The following is a 17,722-nucleotide window of genomic DNA, read 5'->3' on the forward strand; positions in this document are numbered from 1 at the left end:
AATTGTACGGTGATAATAAGTAAAAATTACAGTGAAGTCATAGAGAGCATGAGAGATAGAAGAGAGATTGAAATCATGGAGTCAGACACAATTCATGGTAGCAGGCTCGCCTCAACCCCACTTGTTGGTCCTCATGGGGAGAGTCCAAGAGCCAGAGCAGGAGAGCCTTTACTTTATTGCTCACTTGGGGTTATATTTACTTAGGGGGCATGATCACAGGTAATTACATGTCACAGGAAGGGGCAGTACAATAGGTATACGCATCATAGGAAGGGGATGTACGATAGGCATAAGAGTGACAGGGAGGGGATGAGTTAGGGGTGTGCTCGTAGGAATGGGAGGGACTAGGTTTATACATGTGACAAGATGGGCAGACCCTAGATTCATGATGGCGGCCTAACCTTGGTCACCCTTGGGTGGACTTGACTTCTCTGGGATCTCCTACAAGGAAACAGTCCACTACTATCCTTATCAGAAGGGAGTGGGCCCTACTTGTTGTGGGATAAACAGTGGTGACTGCTTGCTTTAGATGACTGATAACTCTTAAGGAGAATAACCCCTGATCTACTTCTGATGACCTCGAAGTGGATAGTCATTTGCAAGCAGCTAAGTCTGACATATATTTGGGGGAGACAACTTGAGAGAAATCCTCTGTTTCCCACACCTATCATTATATAAAAATATATTTACTTATGTACATGCCTGTATTTAGAGCTCTGTAAATGCCCTTTGCTTCCTAGTTCTTTCCTCTATTTCCTTGTACTTTTCTCTTGTCCCACTATCATGTTCGACCTTCATTTGGGTTTCAATAATTCCTGTTACGTTGCCCTCGATTAAGCCTTATTAGGTATCCTATGCCCCCCTTGCCATTGATTTTAGATCATTTGTTGTTCCCTTGTTCCTGGGTTTGTTAGCACCCACTTCCTTTCTCCCCGCCACCTCTCCTCCCATGTCCCCCGCAAACCTTCGGTCCCATTGTTTCCCCTCAATTGTTTATCCCACCTATCTTATCTAGATAGACATGCAGAGACAATAAGCACAAAAACAAGACCACCAACAACCAAAAAAACCCCAAAAAACCAATGACAAAAAAAGAGAAAAGCTTATAAATAGTTCCAGTTCTTTTGACCTTTAGGAGTGTTTTCCAGTCCAGTCTGATGGGGTGCCACACCCTAGCCCCAACATCTATTTTTTGCATCCCCGGGGACTTCATTTCTCTGCTCCCCTTGCTTTTCTATTGCATGCCCTTAGTGTTTGGCCCTGGTGTGGTGCAGTCAGATTGGGCACAGTTCCCGCACTTTGCCTCCATTGCTGTCCCCCGTGTAGCGCTATGCGTCATGAGGGACACCATGTCTGGTGGTGGGGCCGGCTCTATGGTCCTCTCCATGCCTTGTCTGCTCGGGGCTTCGTGGGCCAGGATGTGTTCCACTCTTCCCTTCCCTCTTTGTTTGCTCCTATGTGGTCTGATTAGACAGGCTCCTCTTCCTGAGCTGTAGCTTCAGCGCTGTCCTCTGAAGTGAATTCTTCTGGAGGGGAGGTGTCCACATAGTTGGGACTGGGGCTGACACAAAGCGGATTTTTAAGGTTAGAATTGAGTTCTGTAATTTTCCATTCTACTTTATTGAAAAGTTAAAACATACTTACTTCATTTATTAATATATTAAAATAGAGATATTAAATTCAGGAAGGCCTAGATGTTAGGGAGTAACCTCCCCCTTCCTCAACCACCCTCTTAGGGAATCTATGTGCCGGTGTCTTTTCCTCTGGGAACTTTTCCAGGGCAGCTGGGGATATATGCTGCCATTCCATAGGCGATGGCATGTGTCTGTGTTGTCTCTCTGACCAGCCGCAGGAGATCGGATTTCCCCCTCTATCCGCGGACTGTTTAAACAGATGTGGCTCGTGCTGGAGAAAAGCCAAGTTCCCTTCCCTCTCTGTCCCCTGCTCTTGTCATCACTGCACAGTTTAGACTTTGGAGGTAATGGGGGCTGGGGAGGGAGACAGAACATTCATCATGCTGACTTCTCCGGCGTATTTCCAAGCTTTTCTGGCAGCTACCCCGGTCACAATTGATATCCCAGTGGTTTTCAAGAGGAAGATGGATATTTCCACATCTTCTTTTAGACGTTTTGCTGTGAGGTGAAGGTTTACAGACAGATTATAATTTTACATCTGACGATTCATACACATTCCGAGGCAGCTCATTCTTGCAGCCCCTCCCGGTGCTGAGGGTCACGGACCCTGCTTCCTCCCTGTGTTTCCTGTTTCCACCTGCCTTTCTTTCCCGACTCTCCCTGCCATCTCAGCCATTCAGACTCATCTTGACCTTGTAGGACGGAAGACAACTGCTCCTGTGAGGCTTTCCAGAATTTCAACAGAGCGCCTCATCTTTCTCTCACAGAGCAGCTGGTGGAGTTCGAACCGCTGACCTTGTGGTCGGCAGCTCAGCGCATGGCCCCGCCAAGCCACCAGGGGTCCAAAGATCTAAATGAGATCTTGAGTGGGGAACAACAATGGCTCCTCCCTAGTAGGTGGATTTTTAAATTTTAAGTTGGTTGCTAATATTTTAAAATTTGGAGATTTCCCATAGGAGTCAGACTGCCAAAGTTCTGGGACTCTCACCAGAAACTCGGCGGGATGGGCATTCCATCAGGGCGGCCCCTTGGTAAGAACTGCTAAGCGGTTCTCTTGGCTTCCCAGCATCCTTTTACTTAGACGTGAGCTTCTTGTCTCCCCCACCTAAGGATCTGAGTCTTCCGCCCTTGAGTTGAGTGTGACATTTTCAACAGGTGATGGGTCTGGAAGTCAGCTGTGAACATGACAGTGTTTTGAGTTGAATTGGATGGGAGATTGGTTAGCAGACAGGTCACCGAGCTGCGTTGAAATTCGGTGTTGTGTTGAAGTTCACTTCTGTGACTGATCGCCTCGATGTAACTTGTGGAGGGAGAGGCATCACTGAACAAAGCACAGGGCGGTTTCCTATATAGATACCCCAGACACTTGGCCCATCGTCTAGAATCATCTGGGATGTAGATGGAGCCAGTGAAACCACAGCCCAGGCTGATTCCTGCCTCCACTGAGCACCCACTGTGGACCACAAACCCTGCATTATAAAAAGGGTTGTTTCTCCACGTCGATTCCCCCCCCCCCCCCCCCAGTTTGCTTATCATGTGCAGAACTTTGTTTTAAAATCACATCCATACCTCCCTTTGGATGCTTGCTAACGATTCTGTAGTCAACTGGGGTGGGTAAAGTAGTCATTGTGTTTCTTGTTTGTTTGTTTGTTGTTGTGGATGCCATCTGGTTAATTCTGACTTTCAGTCGGCTCCAACTCACTGGCTGGGCTGTCAGCTCCTACTCTGTCCTCACAGTCCTGTTGGAGTTCTTATTCCGTGGGTTTCTGCAATTCCTTGCTGCCCTCTAGTGGCCGTGACGCCGGCCTTGACCAGGAATAGGAAATTGAATATTTTAATATTTTCAGGCTTTGGCTCGAAAAGGCAGAACAACAGATCAAGTTAATTTAAGCCAGTGGTGAGTTGATATGAAGCGCTCCTTAACATTATTAAATTAAATGCAGGCGTTTTCAATGGCTTACACACAGACTTTTAAACAACCTGTCCTGCCCAGTAGTCTTGCGTGGAAGATAAAAACCTTTTCTCTGGCTTGTCGTCAATGAAAGTCCACATGGAAGAAGCACATCAGCCCGTGCGATCCAAGGATTGTAAATGATATAGGGAATGATATCAGTGCTTAAATTGTGAACATCCAGGTGGCAGAAGGCTATGGAGGACAGTGGAAGCCCAAAATCTATTTTCAGGGTTCACGCACAGATTAGACTTCTGATGAATCTCCTCTGACCATGGTCAAGGGTCGGGAATAGCCTTATTACCAGACAGAGAGCATTGTCGAGACGATTATGGTGGATATAAACCCCCAAACTCACTGCCAGGAGAGTCAGTGCTGACTCATAGCAACCCCCTGTGGGTTTCCAAGTCTGTGGGAGTAGAAAGCCCAGTCTGTCTCCAGAGGAGCTGCTGGTGGTTTCGACCATGTTGACCCCACTTGTAACCACTATGCCATAGAGTTAGGTTAAGACGGAATATCTTATTTGATCTTTTGGCCCATTTAAAAGTTGTTTCCGTTAAAAAAGGGTGGGGGAGATACATGTTGATTAATCCCGTCTGACTACAGACCAGCCTTGCTATCATGCCAAGTCCTTTGGAAAGTGGATTATGACAGGATAAAATTTAGCATCTTATCATTTTGATGTCCCTTTTGATCCATTTAAAGTTGTTCTAATTGTTCATATTTTCTCCTTTTAGATCAAAGAGTTTCTCTTTTATTTTGTTATGGTTGCTAATTTTTTTCCCTTTTGTTTTTTTTAATATCTGAAATTTGGGATGGGTGAGTCTGTAGAGACAGTAACTGAATTAATGACTTCCTGGTGGGGGTGCGCACTGTGGGCAGGGGCGGGGGAAATGGGGAGCTAATAACAACGGATCAAAGAAAGGACAAAATGTCCTAAAATTGACTGTGGTCCCGATTGTACAACTCTTCTGGATATGCTTGAACTCCTGAATTGTATGCTATGTGGATGAAGTGCCAATAAAACTTTAAAAAAGAAAAAACCGAGAAACTTTTTCTATGAAAGTAGGTTCCACCTGGGAGTGCGTCCCTCCCCTCAGTTAGCTCTGTGTGAATTGTCTCATGGAGATCATGCTCATCAAAGAACAGAACATCCCAGCACCCGCCCCTCCTCCCCCAAGTGTCCCAGTGGGGTCTAGTCCTCCGTTCCTACTCTTCCTGTGGGAAAGAATTGGACCGAGAGACACCGCCTGGGGTGAAGCATGTTGCTGTTGTTCTTCGGTGCTGTCTGGTTGGTTCCGTCACGGAGCGAGCTCATGCACAACCGAACGGAACGGAACACTGCCTGGTTCTGCGCCATCCTCACAGTGGTCCCTGTGCCTGAGCCCGTCGTGAAAGCCACTGCTTCCAGCCATCTTGTGCAAGGTCTTCCTCTCGTTTGCGGCCTGCCACTTTATAGAGCAGGATGGATGTCCTTCTCCAGGGACGGGGCTCTCCTGCCAACATGTCCAAAGCACGTGAGCTGAAGGCTGTACTTCTTCCAAGACAGATGTGTCTGTTTGGACAGCCAAGCACAGGAAAGCTTTGTTCAGAGCAGAAGTGCAGAGGTACCGGGAAGCTTTAATACCCCCGACAGGGGCAGCGTCTGAGGGCGCTGTCTGCCTCGTGGGTTTCTCTCTTACAGCGGTGCCTTTCTCCCTTTGTTGTTGTCTGACTGGTCAGTTCCTACATGTTCCCCGTTAGCGTTTGGGGGGTTGCTTTTCTGTTCAATTTGCCAACATCAGGCTCCTTCCCTCCCAGCTCTCAACTCTGCCCCTAACATAACCGCCGACCATCATGCTGCCCGATTTCGTACTTTTGGTCAAGGAGCCGAAGGCAGTGAGCAGGTCTGGGTGTGGTGTCACGCACAGCATTCTCACGCTAAAGCCACGCATACTCCTGTCCAACCTGGACGATAACAGAAACAAACGAGACAACACGGGGAACCGGAAACGTGGGACCGTCCGACCCACGGTGAGCCTTTTGGTAAATTTCCTTGTAGCCTCGTTGGCAGGCACAGAGGCGTCTGCTTGGGGCGAGCTGGGAGACTACACAGGGCGGGTACACGCATTTGCATTGGCTCAGGAGTGGCACTGTGCCACACAGGCTGCCTGACCACCTTTGCAACTTCTCTTTCATCCACAATTTCTCGCGACTCTTGTCCATTCAAATCACTGATGAGGATCAGGGATTGGAGCCTTCAAGATGGAGTACAACTCAGTGTAGAGAAGACTCAAATTTTCACAACTGGACCATTACACCTCGTGGTAAAACAGAAAAGATCGAGGTTAAGGATGTTGTCTTGCTTGGCTCCCCACGCAAGGCTCATGGACGCAGCAGTCAAGAGACCAGAAGCCGCATTGCACTGGGCGAATCTGCTGCGCGAGGCCGCTTGAAGGTGTTGTAAGGACGTAAGGACGTAAGGACGTAAGGACGATACTGTGAAGACTAAGATGTGCCTGAAATTCCAAGCCATGGAATTTCAATTGCCTCCTATGCCTGTGGAAAGTGGGCATTGAATGAGGAAGGCGTAAGGAAAATCGATGCATTTGAATTGTGGTCCTGGAGAAGATGGACTACTAAAGGGACGAACCCATCTGCTTTGGGAGAAGTGCAGCCAGCGTGCTCCCTCGAGGCAAGGATGGAGAAGGACATTGTGGTGAAGCAGAAGGGCAGGGAAAAGAGGAAGACGCTCAATGGGATGGACCAACAGTCACTGCAAGAAGGGCTCAAACACAAGAACAGCTGTGAGGATGCAGCAGGACCGGGCAGTGGTTGGTTCTGTTCTATCCGGGCTCGCTGTGAGTTGCATGTGACTTGATGGCTGCCCTGTTGTCTTCGTGGTTACTCTCTGGGCTGTGATCTGCAAGGGCGGCAGCTCGAAACCACTGGCTGCTCTGAGGGGGAAAGACAGGGCTTTCTACTCCTGTAAACGGTTGCAGTCTTGGGAACGCACGGGGGCAGTTCTACCCTGCCCTGTAGGGTCACGATGAAATGCACGGGCTTGATGCCAGGGAGCTTTTGGACAACCGCTGTCTGTCCATTCATAAGATTCACAGTGACCAGAGCAACCAGACGCTGTGGAGTTGATTTTGACCCACACGGCTGCCCCACGTGTATCAGAGTAGGGTCCTGCTCCCCCAGGCTCACCGTGGCTGATTTTGGGGGGAAGCAAATGGCCAGGCCCTTCTTCTGTGGCACTTCTGGGAGGTCCTGAACCGCCAGCCTTTTGGCTTTGCGCCAAATGTGTTAACTTGTTTGCATCAAGTAACTGACTCATACTTGGGGCTGCCTGTTGGTGGCAGGCTGACTGTGGGGCTTCAGTGGGACAGCAGCAGTAGCAGGAAGGAGCTCTGGGGACAGAGAGGGCGCGGCGATGGGTTGCTAACCGTACAATCAGCAGTTCAAACCCACCAGCTGCTCCGCGGGAGAAAGGCGAGTCTGGCTGCTCCTGTACAGATTCACAGTCTGGGAAACCCAGACGGGCAGTTCTGCTCTCTCCTCGAGGGTCAGTGTGGGTCTGGCTGGACTTGGTGGCTGTGGGCTGGGCAGTAGCAGAAGATGGCAGGGGGCCAGAGCTAGTGGGGAGCTCTGTGGGGCACCTGCTGAGGCGGCCCTTCCTGTCTCCTGCGCTGCGGTGCTCACCGGACAATCTCGGACTGCACACTGAATGCCTTTTCTTCCCGTGTCCTTTCCCTGCAGCATCGGCATTGCCTACGGCTTCCTGGCCAACCAACAACTCCGCACCCGGATCAGAGGGGCCCGGGCGCTGGTGGGCAGCAATATGAAAGACTTACGGACGTTCCTGAATGAAACCCCAGTGGTGAGAACCTCCCCTCTCCTGAACCCCGTGCGGCCTTGTGGGCTGAATTTGGTTGCTGACTCACCTGGAACTTCTTGAACTCCAGTAGCTCCATGTTGACCGGTGTCACCACGTCATTTTATATGGAGGAGGAAATGGGGAACCAGCGTGTCGCTTTCAGAACGAGTGGCCACGTGCTTGGTGCAGGATGCTTTTATTTTAGGATTGTTCTCTTTAAGAGTATGGTGCCATGACGGGGCCCACACCTAAGCAAACTCACTGCCAGCGAGTGCATGCGGACTCCACAGGGCCCCACAGGACAGAGCACAGCTGCCCCTGTGGGTCTCCGAGACGGCAACTCTTTGATGTGAGCGACAAGCCTTGTCCGTCTCCCTGAGAGTGGCCGGTGATTGGAACTGCTGGCTGACCTTGCAGTTGGTTGCCCAACATGCAACCATGAAACAATAGTACAAATAACAAAAGTTGCTAGCAATTGCTTGGGTCTATTTCATGGCCTTTTGGTTTTGTTTTATTTTTTTTAAAGGACAGTCTTAGGTGATATCTCTTTGTACTTCTGAAGTACAGGTAGCCCTTGATGTACATATGAATTCTGTTCCACAGCCCATCTTTAAGTCGAGTTTGTGCATAAATCGGAACAGTTAAGTACAATGCCGACCTACCGTGAGTCTCTCAAATGTTTGTCTTGGTGCATCGTTTATAGTGTGCCCATCTATGAATGAGAGCTCTGGTGGGGCGGGGCGGTAAGCATTGGACTGTGCACTGCACATTCTGTGGTTCAAATCCACCAGCTGCTGCTTGGGAGCAAGATGAGGCTGTATGCCCCCATAAAGATTTATAGCCTCAGAAAACCTACAGGGTCAGTGTAAACCAGTATCAATTCGATGGCATTATCTATGTGTGAAAAACGATGAAAGAAACCGTGACAGCCCATGCCTGTGTTGTCCTCCTTAGGAGAACTAGCTAGTTCCAGACCTGTGTGCATTGTAAGGGTGCAGAGATAAGCCTGTCCCCCACCCCCATATGGCAGCAGCAGCAGCAGCAGCAGCAAAGAATTCAGCCACAGGTTTATTAAAGCACAGGAGCACTTCCAAAGAAATGAAGAAGTGGGTCCTGCTTGCAAGGTGGGAAGGACCCCTTAAACAGATATTTCACTCCGGGAATGAATCGGGTCCCCTCTCAAGTTGAGAAGGGGTTTGTCTGGGAGAATACTTGTTTTGTTTTTTAAAAGGCAATTTCAAAGTGGAGGGAGTTGCCATTTGGCAGATAGTCCAGCAACTTTCTCTTGAGTTCCTCAGTTGGCCCTAGAGCCTCTTAATTTCATCTCGACTCCAGCTGTGGGTCAGCGGGTTTTCGGATTTCTCTCCAGGAACAATCCTGTGTCTGGATATTCACTAGGGCCTGGCTTCAAGGTTCAGGTGTTTACCAAGCTAGATCTCAGAGTCTTTTGTTCATTGTGTGTTCTCACCAGGGTCCTCTGTTCATTGCCTGAGCAGTCGGGGCGGAAGCCTCTCTTCTGTCCCCGCTGGAAACAACTCCAGACAACACACACTAAGACATCTTTAGCATCGTAAGTCAGTAATAAGAATGCTTTGCTGTGCATTGCCAAGTTTGGTGCCTTTATATTCATATGAACCATGGTATGCGCTTTGGATTTTAACATAGCAAGCCTGGTTCATGGTTATGAGTTGGGCTGCCAACCGTAAGTTCAGCAGTTCTAAACCACCGGTGGCTCTGTGGGAGGAAGACGAGGCGATCTGCTCCTGTAAAGCTGTGCCCTCTCGGGATCTCACAGGGGCAGTTCTCCTGTGTCCCACAGGGTCCCTGTGAGTCAGAATCGACCTGATGGCAGGGAGAAACTTATGAGGGTTAGTTTATAACCACGGGTGGCTACACTCGCTGCTGCCTCTGTCTTTAACTCCTCCCTGTGGACACGAACCACTTTTGTTGGCAAGTCCCTGGAGAAGGACGTCGTGCTTGGTAAAGTGGAGGGGCCGTGAAAAAGAGGATGCCCTCAAGGCGATGGACGGACACCGTGGCAGCCACAATGGGCTCAGGGAGAGGGACAATTGGGAGGATGGCTTATGACGGGGCAGAGCTTCCTGCAGTTGGGCATATGGCCCGGACTCCACTCCATGGCAGTGAGTTTTGGAAGTCCGTAGTTTTGGAATGCTCTTAAGGACTTGGAGCCCTGGGGCCATAGTGAGTTACCAGTCACACTGCCAACTGCAAGGTCAGCAATTTGAAACCACCAGGCGCTCCGAGAGAGAAAGATGTGGTTTTCTACTCCATTAGAGCTACAGTCTCAGAAATCCTCAGGGGGCAGTTCTACCCTGTTCTGCAGCTCCCTTAGACCTTGGAATCGACTCGATGGCAGTGAGGTCTTTTTTGTTTTGTTTTTAAAACTCAGTGTCAGAAAATGTAAACCTCTCTATGAACCTGCTGGTTCTTCTTATTACTTTTAATGTTTTTTATTTTGGACTCAGACTAAGGATCTTAGAAAGGAAAATTTCACTTATTATGATTTTTTTTTTAAAGCAAATCCACTATGTCTTGAACCAGTACAACACCACTAAGGAGAGGGCAGTGTTGGATCTGAACAGTGAGTAAAACATGCCCTGACCTTGGGTCTTCTTTGCTTTCCGGTTTGAGTGGATGTGTGCTTTGGCCCCGCCCTGGAAGCACCAGCTGAGAAGCCAGGTGTGCTGTTTCTGCCATTTGTGAAGGAAACCAGGGGGAGGGGAAACCGAGGAGCGAAAATCCCTGGGGCTGTTGTGGATCCATTGTGATGAAACTCCAGCATTCTTTGTGCTAAGTGCTTGTTCTTCCTTCCCACTGTGGAAGAGTAACTGTTCTCTACTGGGTCCTCTGTCAAGGACTGGCAAAAGCTCAGAGAAACTGGGGCGCTTTAAGGGATGGAGGGGTATGATAGCCCATTTAGAGAACCCAGGGGGGTTCAGGCTGGAGGGGTGTGTAGCTGCCTCAGAGACCATCAAAGAGATCTGGGCCACAAAGAGCTATGGCTCAGGATGGGAGAAACAGTGCCCCGAGGACAAGAGCATAGCAGTTCTGCCGTGATTCCCAGCCCCTCACTGGGCCAGGGTGGGGATTTTGAAACACGTAAGCAATCTCCACTTCAGAGCCAACGTGTACACCAGGCCCAGCATGAGCAGTGGGCCTGCGGCGCAGGAGGGAGGGGGGGTGGCATCCAGCCGTGTGAAGGGCATGAGTGCTAAGGAAAAGGTGAAGAAATACATGGGGTCCCCCACCCCCTCACAGCACCTTCTGTTTCTTTGATTCTAGATATTAAACCTCTGCTAGGAGGCCAGATCCACCACCGACTGAAACCCAAAGTGGTCCCTGTCCTAGAAGACATCAGGACCATGGCCACAGGTGAGCTGTGGCAGAGAGACAGCCCGGAGACAAGTCTGTCCCAGGAGGCCCTGGGTGTCCTGGGTTTGCACCCCTTCTGTTGTCTTTCCTGAGGGTGAGAGCCATAGCGTGTGACCTCCCCCGCCTCCCAAAGCTCTCTTGTCTTTCACCTCGAGTCCATAATCCTTTAGATGCTAATGGTTCTAGGGTTTGGTGTGGACGTTACCAGGTCACAGTTCAGGCGGCAAGATCAGGGTAGAGTTGTTGGGTCAGCATATGTTGCAAAGTTCTTTTAGGACGGCTAACAGATGCTCAAGGGCTGGCCACTCCACTGGAAGCTTTAACCCAAAGGCTCTGGCTCTGGGGGTCAGTAAACCCAGCTCCCTGAATTTAATGCCCAGATGCTGGGGATGCTGGGGTCCAGGGAAAAGCTCTGTTCCTGCCTCTTGCTGGTAGTGAGACCTTTCTTCCTGCTTCTGAGACAGGAAGCCGTTGGAGCGGCAATCACAACGAGTCTTGTCAACAAGCACTCACAACCGAATCCTAGAGTATCTTCCCCCACCTTCTCCTACCCAGACCCCTCAGGAAGAGGTCGTTCGCTGGGAGTTACAGGGACTGTGGGTAGAAGAGCCATGTTAAAAGAATTCACTGCCCTGCAGACAATGCCTGGAGGGGAGTGGGTTATCAGTTCCTGAATGGATGGATGCGCTAGGTGCCTGCAACCCATAGCATATGTAAGTTTAGAACGCTGTAACTTCACTAGCTATCAAGCAGAAACTATGCTGTGTGGGGTCACAGGCTCGCCTTGCTTACTAGGCCGCTGCTTTTTAAATGTCAAGCTTCCTGACCTTGTACTTTTATTTCCATGAAGATGTTTTGTTTTGTTTTTATCCCAACTTGCCACTGGTGTGATCTGTGGATAGCTCTTTCTCTTCCTTCTTACCCCTCCTTCCCTCTCTCTTTTTCTTTCTGTCTGTCTTTCCTTCCTTCCTTTCCTCTAGCCTTCCTTCCATGTATCCACCCCCCCCTCCATTCTTCCTTCATCCATTCATCATCCATCCATTCATCCATGTACCCATTCTTCCATGCATCCATCCATCTCCTTTGTTTGGGGAATTTTGGAGATACATTTCATACATTGTAATTAGAGGCCACTTCAAGGAGGCACCATCAGGCTGTGACCTCATTGACAGGTTGGACATCACCCCTACACTTTGATACATCTCCAAGTTGACATAAATCTTTCTAACTACCACAATCTGGGTCTGATTTGTGGCCAGTGCAGCCATGGCCCACCTGTCTGTGTGTGGCTGTGATGCCCAGCAGGCTTCAGTGGAGCCTCCAGCCTAAGAAGACTGGGAAGAAAGGCCGGGAGATCAGTTTCCATAAAAATCAGCCAATGCCAATTCTGTGACTCACAATGGTCTAATCACAACTGGCCATGGGGCTGAGCCAAGACCAAGCAGTGTCTCCTGTCACTGTGAGGTTAGTGTGGCTTGTCCCAGATTGGGTAGCTGTTAAGTGGTGGAGGTGGGAATTCAAGGTGAGTTCCACTACAAAGCCTGTGCTACCTGGGTCATCCTAGATGGGATTCAGGTTACCTCTGGGGGTGTCCTGTGTAGGGGTGCTATGAGTCGGGATTGACTCAACGGCAGCCATGGGCTGTGATAAATCAGAATCAATTTGATGGCAGTAAGTATGATTGCACAATGGTGACTAAAAAGCAGCCGACTAAATGGTTAGCAGTTCAAACCCATGCCGCCCATGGGGCACATTACAGTCCAGCTTTAAGCAAAGGCTTAAGAATCAAAACCAAATTCCCTGCCATCTAGTACATTCCAATTCAGAGTGACTCTACAGGGCAAGGAATAATTGACCCTGTCGGTTTCCGAGATCCCAGATCTCTACGGGAGTAGAAAGACGCATCTTCTCCCCATGGAGTGGCTGGAGGTTTCGAACTGCTGACCTTGTGGTTAGCAGCCCAAAGCGTAACCACCACACCACCAGGGCTCCTTAAGAGTTAAGAAGCTGGGGTTCAAATACTAGTGTGGCTATGACATGAGCCGAGGCAGACAACTCTGCACCCCAGTTCCCAAGTGAGTCAGTGCATTTGGAATGCTTGTCTCCCAAGAGCACTTCCACACGATTTATCTATTTCCTAAACTAAGTACCACGAAGGAGTCTTGGTCCTTATATGTTGGGATGCAAGGTCAGAAGTTCGAAACTCTCAGTCGCTCTGCGGGAGAAAGACGAGGCTTTCTACTCCCTTAATGTGTTACAGTCTCAGAAACCCAGAGGGACAGCTCTACCCCGAGTCGGTCGACTCAATGGCAGTGAATTTGGTTTGTGTTTCTCTTTCAGTGTATGTGAACGAGGTAACATGGCTGGCCTGTCAATTGATTTTCCACCCAAAATTCCAATAGTTCCAAGCACTTGAATTCTATTTCCATTTGAATAAGAGGCAAATGCAGTAGACGGTCAGATATTCTTTTTTGCTTCAGTCTGCCCTGCATTATTACCAAAGTTCTGTATCTTAAGGGCAGCCTGTGTCCCCTCAAGCTTAGTTCCTGGGGTTGCCGGCGGCACTCTTAAAACTTGTTTAGTAAATAGCATCAGCCAGTTTTTGGCGAACAATCCTCTGGAGGTTGTATAACGGATGTGTGTAACGGTCTCTGGAGAGAGTGGAGATTCCCTTTGGAGACATTGTATTTGGGCTGCAGGCTGGCTGTAAGCTGGCACAATGTTCATGAACTAAAATCAAGGACCAGGACCCTGTTTCTACTTCTTTCAGATAATGGATTATCGTTGAGTTTTCTGAGCGCCAGATCAGAGGTTCAAACCTACCAGCTGCTCCTCAGGAGAAATATGAGGCTGTCTGCCCCTGGAAAGGTTTACAGCCTCAGAAACTCCAGATGAATCACAATCCACTTGATGATATGAGTTTGGTAGTGTTTTATTTTTGGAAGCTTCAGATGCATCCTTTATGTGGTATTGGTAGTCATGACCCCGTAAACAGTTCCTTAGAAACCTCTGGAATAATGCATCTTTATTACTTCTGAATCCTTGCTGGAATGATACTGAGACTGTTGCCCAGAACCCCAAGTACACACACAGTTCCGGGCCATCAGTTTACTTTATTATCCATCATTCTTTCTGGTTGTTTATTTCTGACCTTTAACTCACCTTGAGGCAAAGCGGGAACTGCGAACACCACTTGCCCTTGAACTGCGAGCAGGCTGTGTTCTGTGTGTGTATGTGTGTGTGGGGTGTATGTGTGTGGGGTGTGTATGTGTGTGGGGTGTGTATGTGTGTGGGGTGTGTATGTGTGTGGGGTGTGTATGTGTGTGGGGTGTGTATGTGTGGGGGTATATGTGTGGGGGTGTATGTGTGTGGGGGCAATACACAGTGTGTTTGGGCATGTCTGTTTCTCGAGTTGGTTGTGTACTTTGCTTCTTGTTTGCTACAGTAGATGTTTACTGAGTCTCAGGTGAGCCTCGAGCTATTAACCTTAAGGTCAGTGGTTCAAATCCACCAGGGACAATGAGGGAGAAAGAGGAGGCTCTCTCTGCTTCCCTAAAGATTTACAAAGCCTTGGAAACCCTATATAGAAAGTGTGGCAGTGGTTTTTGTTTTTCCTCGTTAGAGCCACCCTTAACGATTCTCCAGGACAGAGTGGAACTGCCCCTGTGGCTTTCTGAGACTGTGACTCTTCACGGGAGGAGGAAGCCCCGTCTTTCTCCAGCTGAGCATCTAGTGGCTCTGAATGGCTGCCTTTGCGGTTAGCAGCTGGCATAGACTTACTCTACTGAAGAGTTACAGTCTCGGAATCATTGTCCCCTAGGGTCGCTTTGAGTCAGAATTGACTCGATGATCCTGAGAGTGACCAAAAGTTGACAGTTCAAATCCACCCAGAGCATCCTTGGAAGCAAAGCCTGGTGAGCTGCATCTGAAAGATTACAGCCATGAAAACCCTGCCGTGCTCAGTCCTGCTCTGAAACACGTGGGGTCGCCAAGAGCAGGGGTCACCCAATTACAACTGTGTTTATGATTATGGTTATTGCGGTCCAGTCCCACAGGTCTCTCAGGAAGTCATTGAAGGCCAGTGACGGTGATGTCTTGGATTGCTGTTACCCCATCAGACCGAGCTAACTTGGGAGGGGGCGCCAGGGAAGCCCCCACAAGCACAGTGTTCTCATCCCCTCTTCCACGGGGCTGTTGGGAGTCAGACTGGGGCAGGGGGGAACTTGCCTGACAGCAGTTAACAGCAGGTGAGAGGCTCAGAGACTCAGGCTAAGGGGCCGCTACCCCAGCAGCCTGCTCAGTTACAGAGGAGCAGATGGAGAGGGGAATGATCCTGCAGAAGGTGTCAGAACAGGGCTTAGGAAGACCCGGGAGGAGCGCTCAGGCCGCTTCTGCCATGATGACGCGGTGCGGGTCTTCCTGGCATGTCCGTTAGCCGGGTCTGGGTTGTGAGTGTGTTGTCTCCCTACAGTCATCAGAGAGACACAAGTGGCCCTGGTGAAGGTGAACAGCACCTTGGACGAGCTGAGAAACAGGGCAGGGGAGCTGAGCGCCAACCTGAGCGACATTAAGAGCCACCTGGAACGTTCTCTCCACCACGCCTCCTGCTCCCAGAACCCGGAGATCTGCGACAGCATTAGACAGTCCCTGAGCCAGCTGGAGATGGGCAACAACCTCAAACAGGTGAGGAGCGGGCGGGCATGTGTGCCCCTGCTGGGACAGGGTGGCATGGCTCTGCTTGGCAGAGCAGAGTCTGGGCCAACCTGTGGGGCGAATAGTGGTCTAGGTGCTGTCTGCCCTCTGAGCATTCCTCCACAGCTCTGCATTGGCTGAGCCCAAGGGGAGGGTTGTGCAGGGCAGCTCTCTGAAGTTGGCTGAGAAACATCAGAGAAATCCACTTAAAAAAAGCAGATGGAAGGGATACTCCATCTACACACACCATTCAAACCAAGTTCACCACCATCGAGCTGATCCCAGCACCCAGCGACCCTTCAGGACAGAGTAGAGCTGCCCCTCTGGGTTCTTGAGACTCTACACCTCCATGGGAGCAAACAAACCTCATCCGCCTTCCCTAGGGATGGCGGATGAGTTTGTACTACTGACCTTGTGGTGAGCAGGTCACACATTTATATGAGGTGTTAGAATCTATATTTAAAAAAATGGGCTCAAAGTTTTTTGAGATCATGCAGATGGTCCCAGGCCTGTTACCATGTTGTCTGTTGTCATGGTGAGAGCTATCTCCGTGGCAACAATGATGCCCCAGTAGAAAGCAATTCCATGTTTCCCCAAAGGAAAGATTTAAAAATATTTAAAGTGGAGGATAGGTGGGACAACTTGAATATATAAAGGTCTGAGGATATAGGTAAACTTGTCATGTCCGTTGATGATATTTAATTCATTAATTTAGTCACACAGGCACGGTCACATCTTTCCCTGTTACAGTTCTTGTGAGAGTCCCAGTAGCTGCCCACTGGCCACCTGTGCCTGCCTGGCTCCCAGGACCAGTTTTGGACCCTGGCAGTGATGGAGACATGGAGTCTGAAGCGGCATTGTAGTTCTTTAAGAGGGAGTCCTCTGGGATGACATTTCTTATGATTTATTTTCAAGCATATAGAGAAGATGCGAGATCAGCACAAGGAGGTCCCGCTATGTCACCCATTATCCATACATCCACCCTTCCTTGTATCCATCCTTCCATCTTTCCATCATTTATACCCACATCACTGTATGTGTGTGCTTTGTGTATACCAGAACGTACTCGTTTATTTTTGTGATCATTTGGAAATAAGTTGCAGATACCATGCCCCCTGTACCCCTAACTATTTCAGTGTGATTCCCAACCTTTCTGAGCTGCTGGCCTCTGATCATGGAAACAGCAGTCAAGGAATCAAGCCTCATTGCAATGGGGTGAATCTGCTGCACAGGACCTCCTTAGAGTATTGAAAAGCAAGGATATATTTTTTTTAACTTAAAAAATTAATACATCCCCCTCACTATGGGCAAAGAGACACCGGATTGGTGGTGGTGCTCCTATATCTGTCAGGGACAGAGCCAACTTGAAGTTCTTTGTTCATCCTAGCTTGATGCCTGGATTGTGGCCAGAGCTGTTTCATGCCTAGGGCACATTATAAAAAGAAATTAATAAATCATTGTTGAGGACTCTTACAGCTCTTATAGCAACCCATACATCAATTGTATTGAGCACATGTGTACATATGTGCCATCATCATTTCTAAAACATTTTTAATTTGAGCTCTTAGTATCAGCTCATCTTAAGATAATTAAAATCCATTGTCTGTGTTCATTTAAGTATTTCCAAAATTGTCTTGTGCTTTTTCCTATTAAAATGTCATGTGAGCCAGTGAGAATTATAGGTTAATTAGTTAATTAATATCTATTAAATACTTTTATTGAGGGCTCTTATAGCTCTTATCACAATCCATACTTTCATCCATTGTGTCAAGCACATTTGTACATATGCCACCATCATCATTTTCAAAGCATTTGCTTTCTACTTGGGCCCTTGATGTCAGCTCATTTTCTAAGCAAGGATGTTATTTTGAGGATGAAGCTGCACCTGACCCCAGCCATGGTATTTTTAATCGCCTCATATGCACATGAAAGTTGGGTATCGAAAAAAGAAGACTGAAGAAGAATTGATGTCCTTGCACTGCGGGGCTGGAGAAGAATATTGAAAGTACCATGACTGCTCAAAGGACGAACCCATCTGTCTTGGACGAAGTAAGGCCAGAGTGCTCCTTAGAGACAAGGATGGCTAGACTTCATCTCACATATTCTGGACTCGTCATCAGGAGAGACCAGTCCCTGGAGAAGGACATCATGGGGGACGGCCTGACACGTTGCCTGGAACCACGGGTTATCAGG

At 48.9% G+C, this 17,722-nt stretch overlaps 1 protein-coding gene and 1 non-coding gene across 2 annotated transcripts in view; both read left to right on the forward strand.

The window, feature by feature from the left end:
* Positions 1 to 17,722, forward strand: part of PROM1 (prominin 1) — a 115,510-nt gene that overhangs the window by 47,218 nt on the left and 50,570 nt on the right. Inside the window, exons 5-8 of the mRNA XM_075544510.1 lie at positions 7,327 to 7,447; positions 9,983 to 10,046; positions 10,748 to 10,837; positions 15,309 to 15,520. Coding sequence (XP_075400625.1) covers positions 7,327 to 7,447; positions 9,983 to 10,046; positions 10,748 to 10,837; positions 15,309 to 15,520 — 487 coding nt within the window. The remainder of the gene's footprint in view (positions 1 to 7,326; positions 7,448 to 9,982; positions 10,047 to 10,747; positions 10,838 to 15,308; positions 15,521 to 17,722) is intronic.
* LOC142444217 (small nucleolar RNA SNORA48) lies at positions 16,822 to 16,965 on the forward strand. Its single transcript, XR_012783869.1, has one exon. It is a non-coding gene; the product is annotated as a small nucleolar RNA SNORA48 (small nucleolar RNA).

Source organism: Tenrec ecaudatus, chromosome 3 (assembly GCF_050624435.1).
Source record: "Tenrec ecaudatus isolate mTenEca1 chromosome 3, mTenEca1.hap1, whole genome shotgun sequence".
Taxonomy (NCBI): Eukaryota; Metazoa; Chordata; class Mammalia; order Afrosoricida; family Tenrecidae; genus Tenrec; species Tenrec ecaudatus.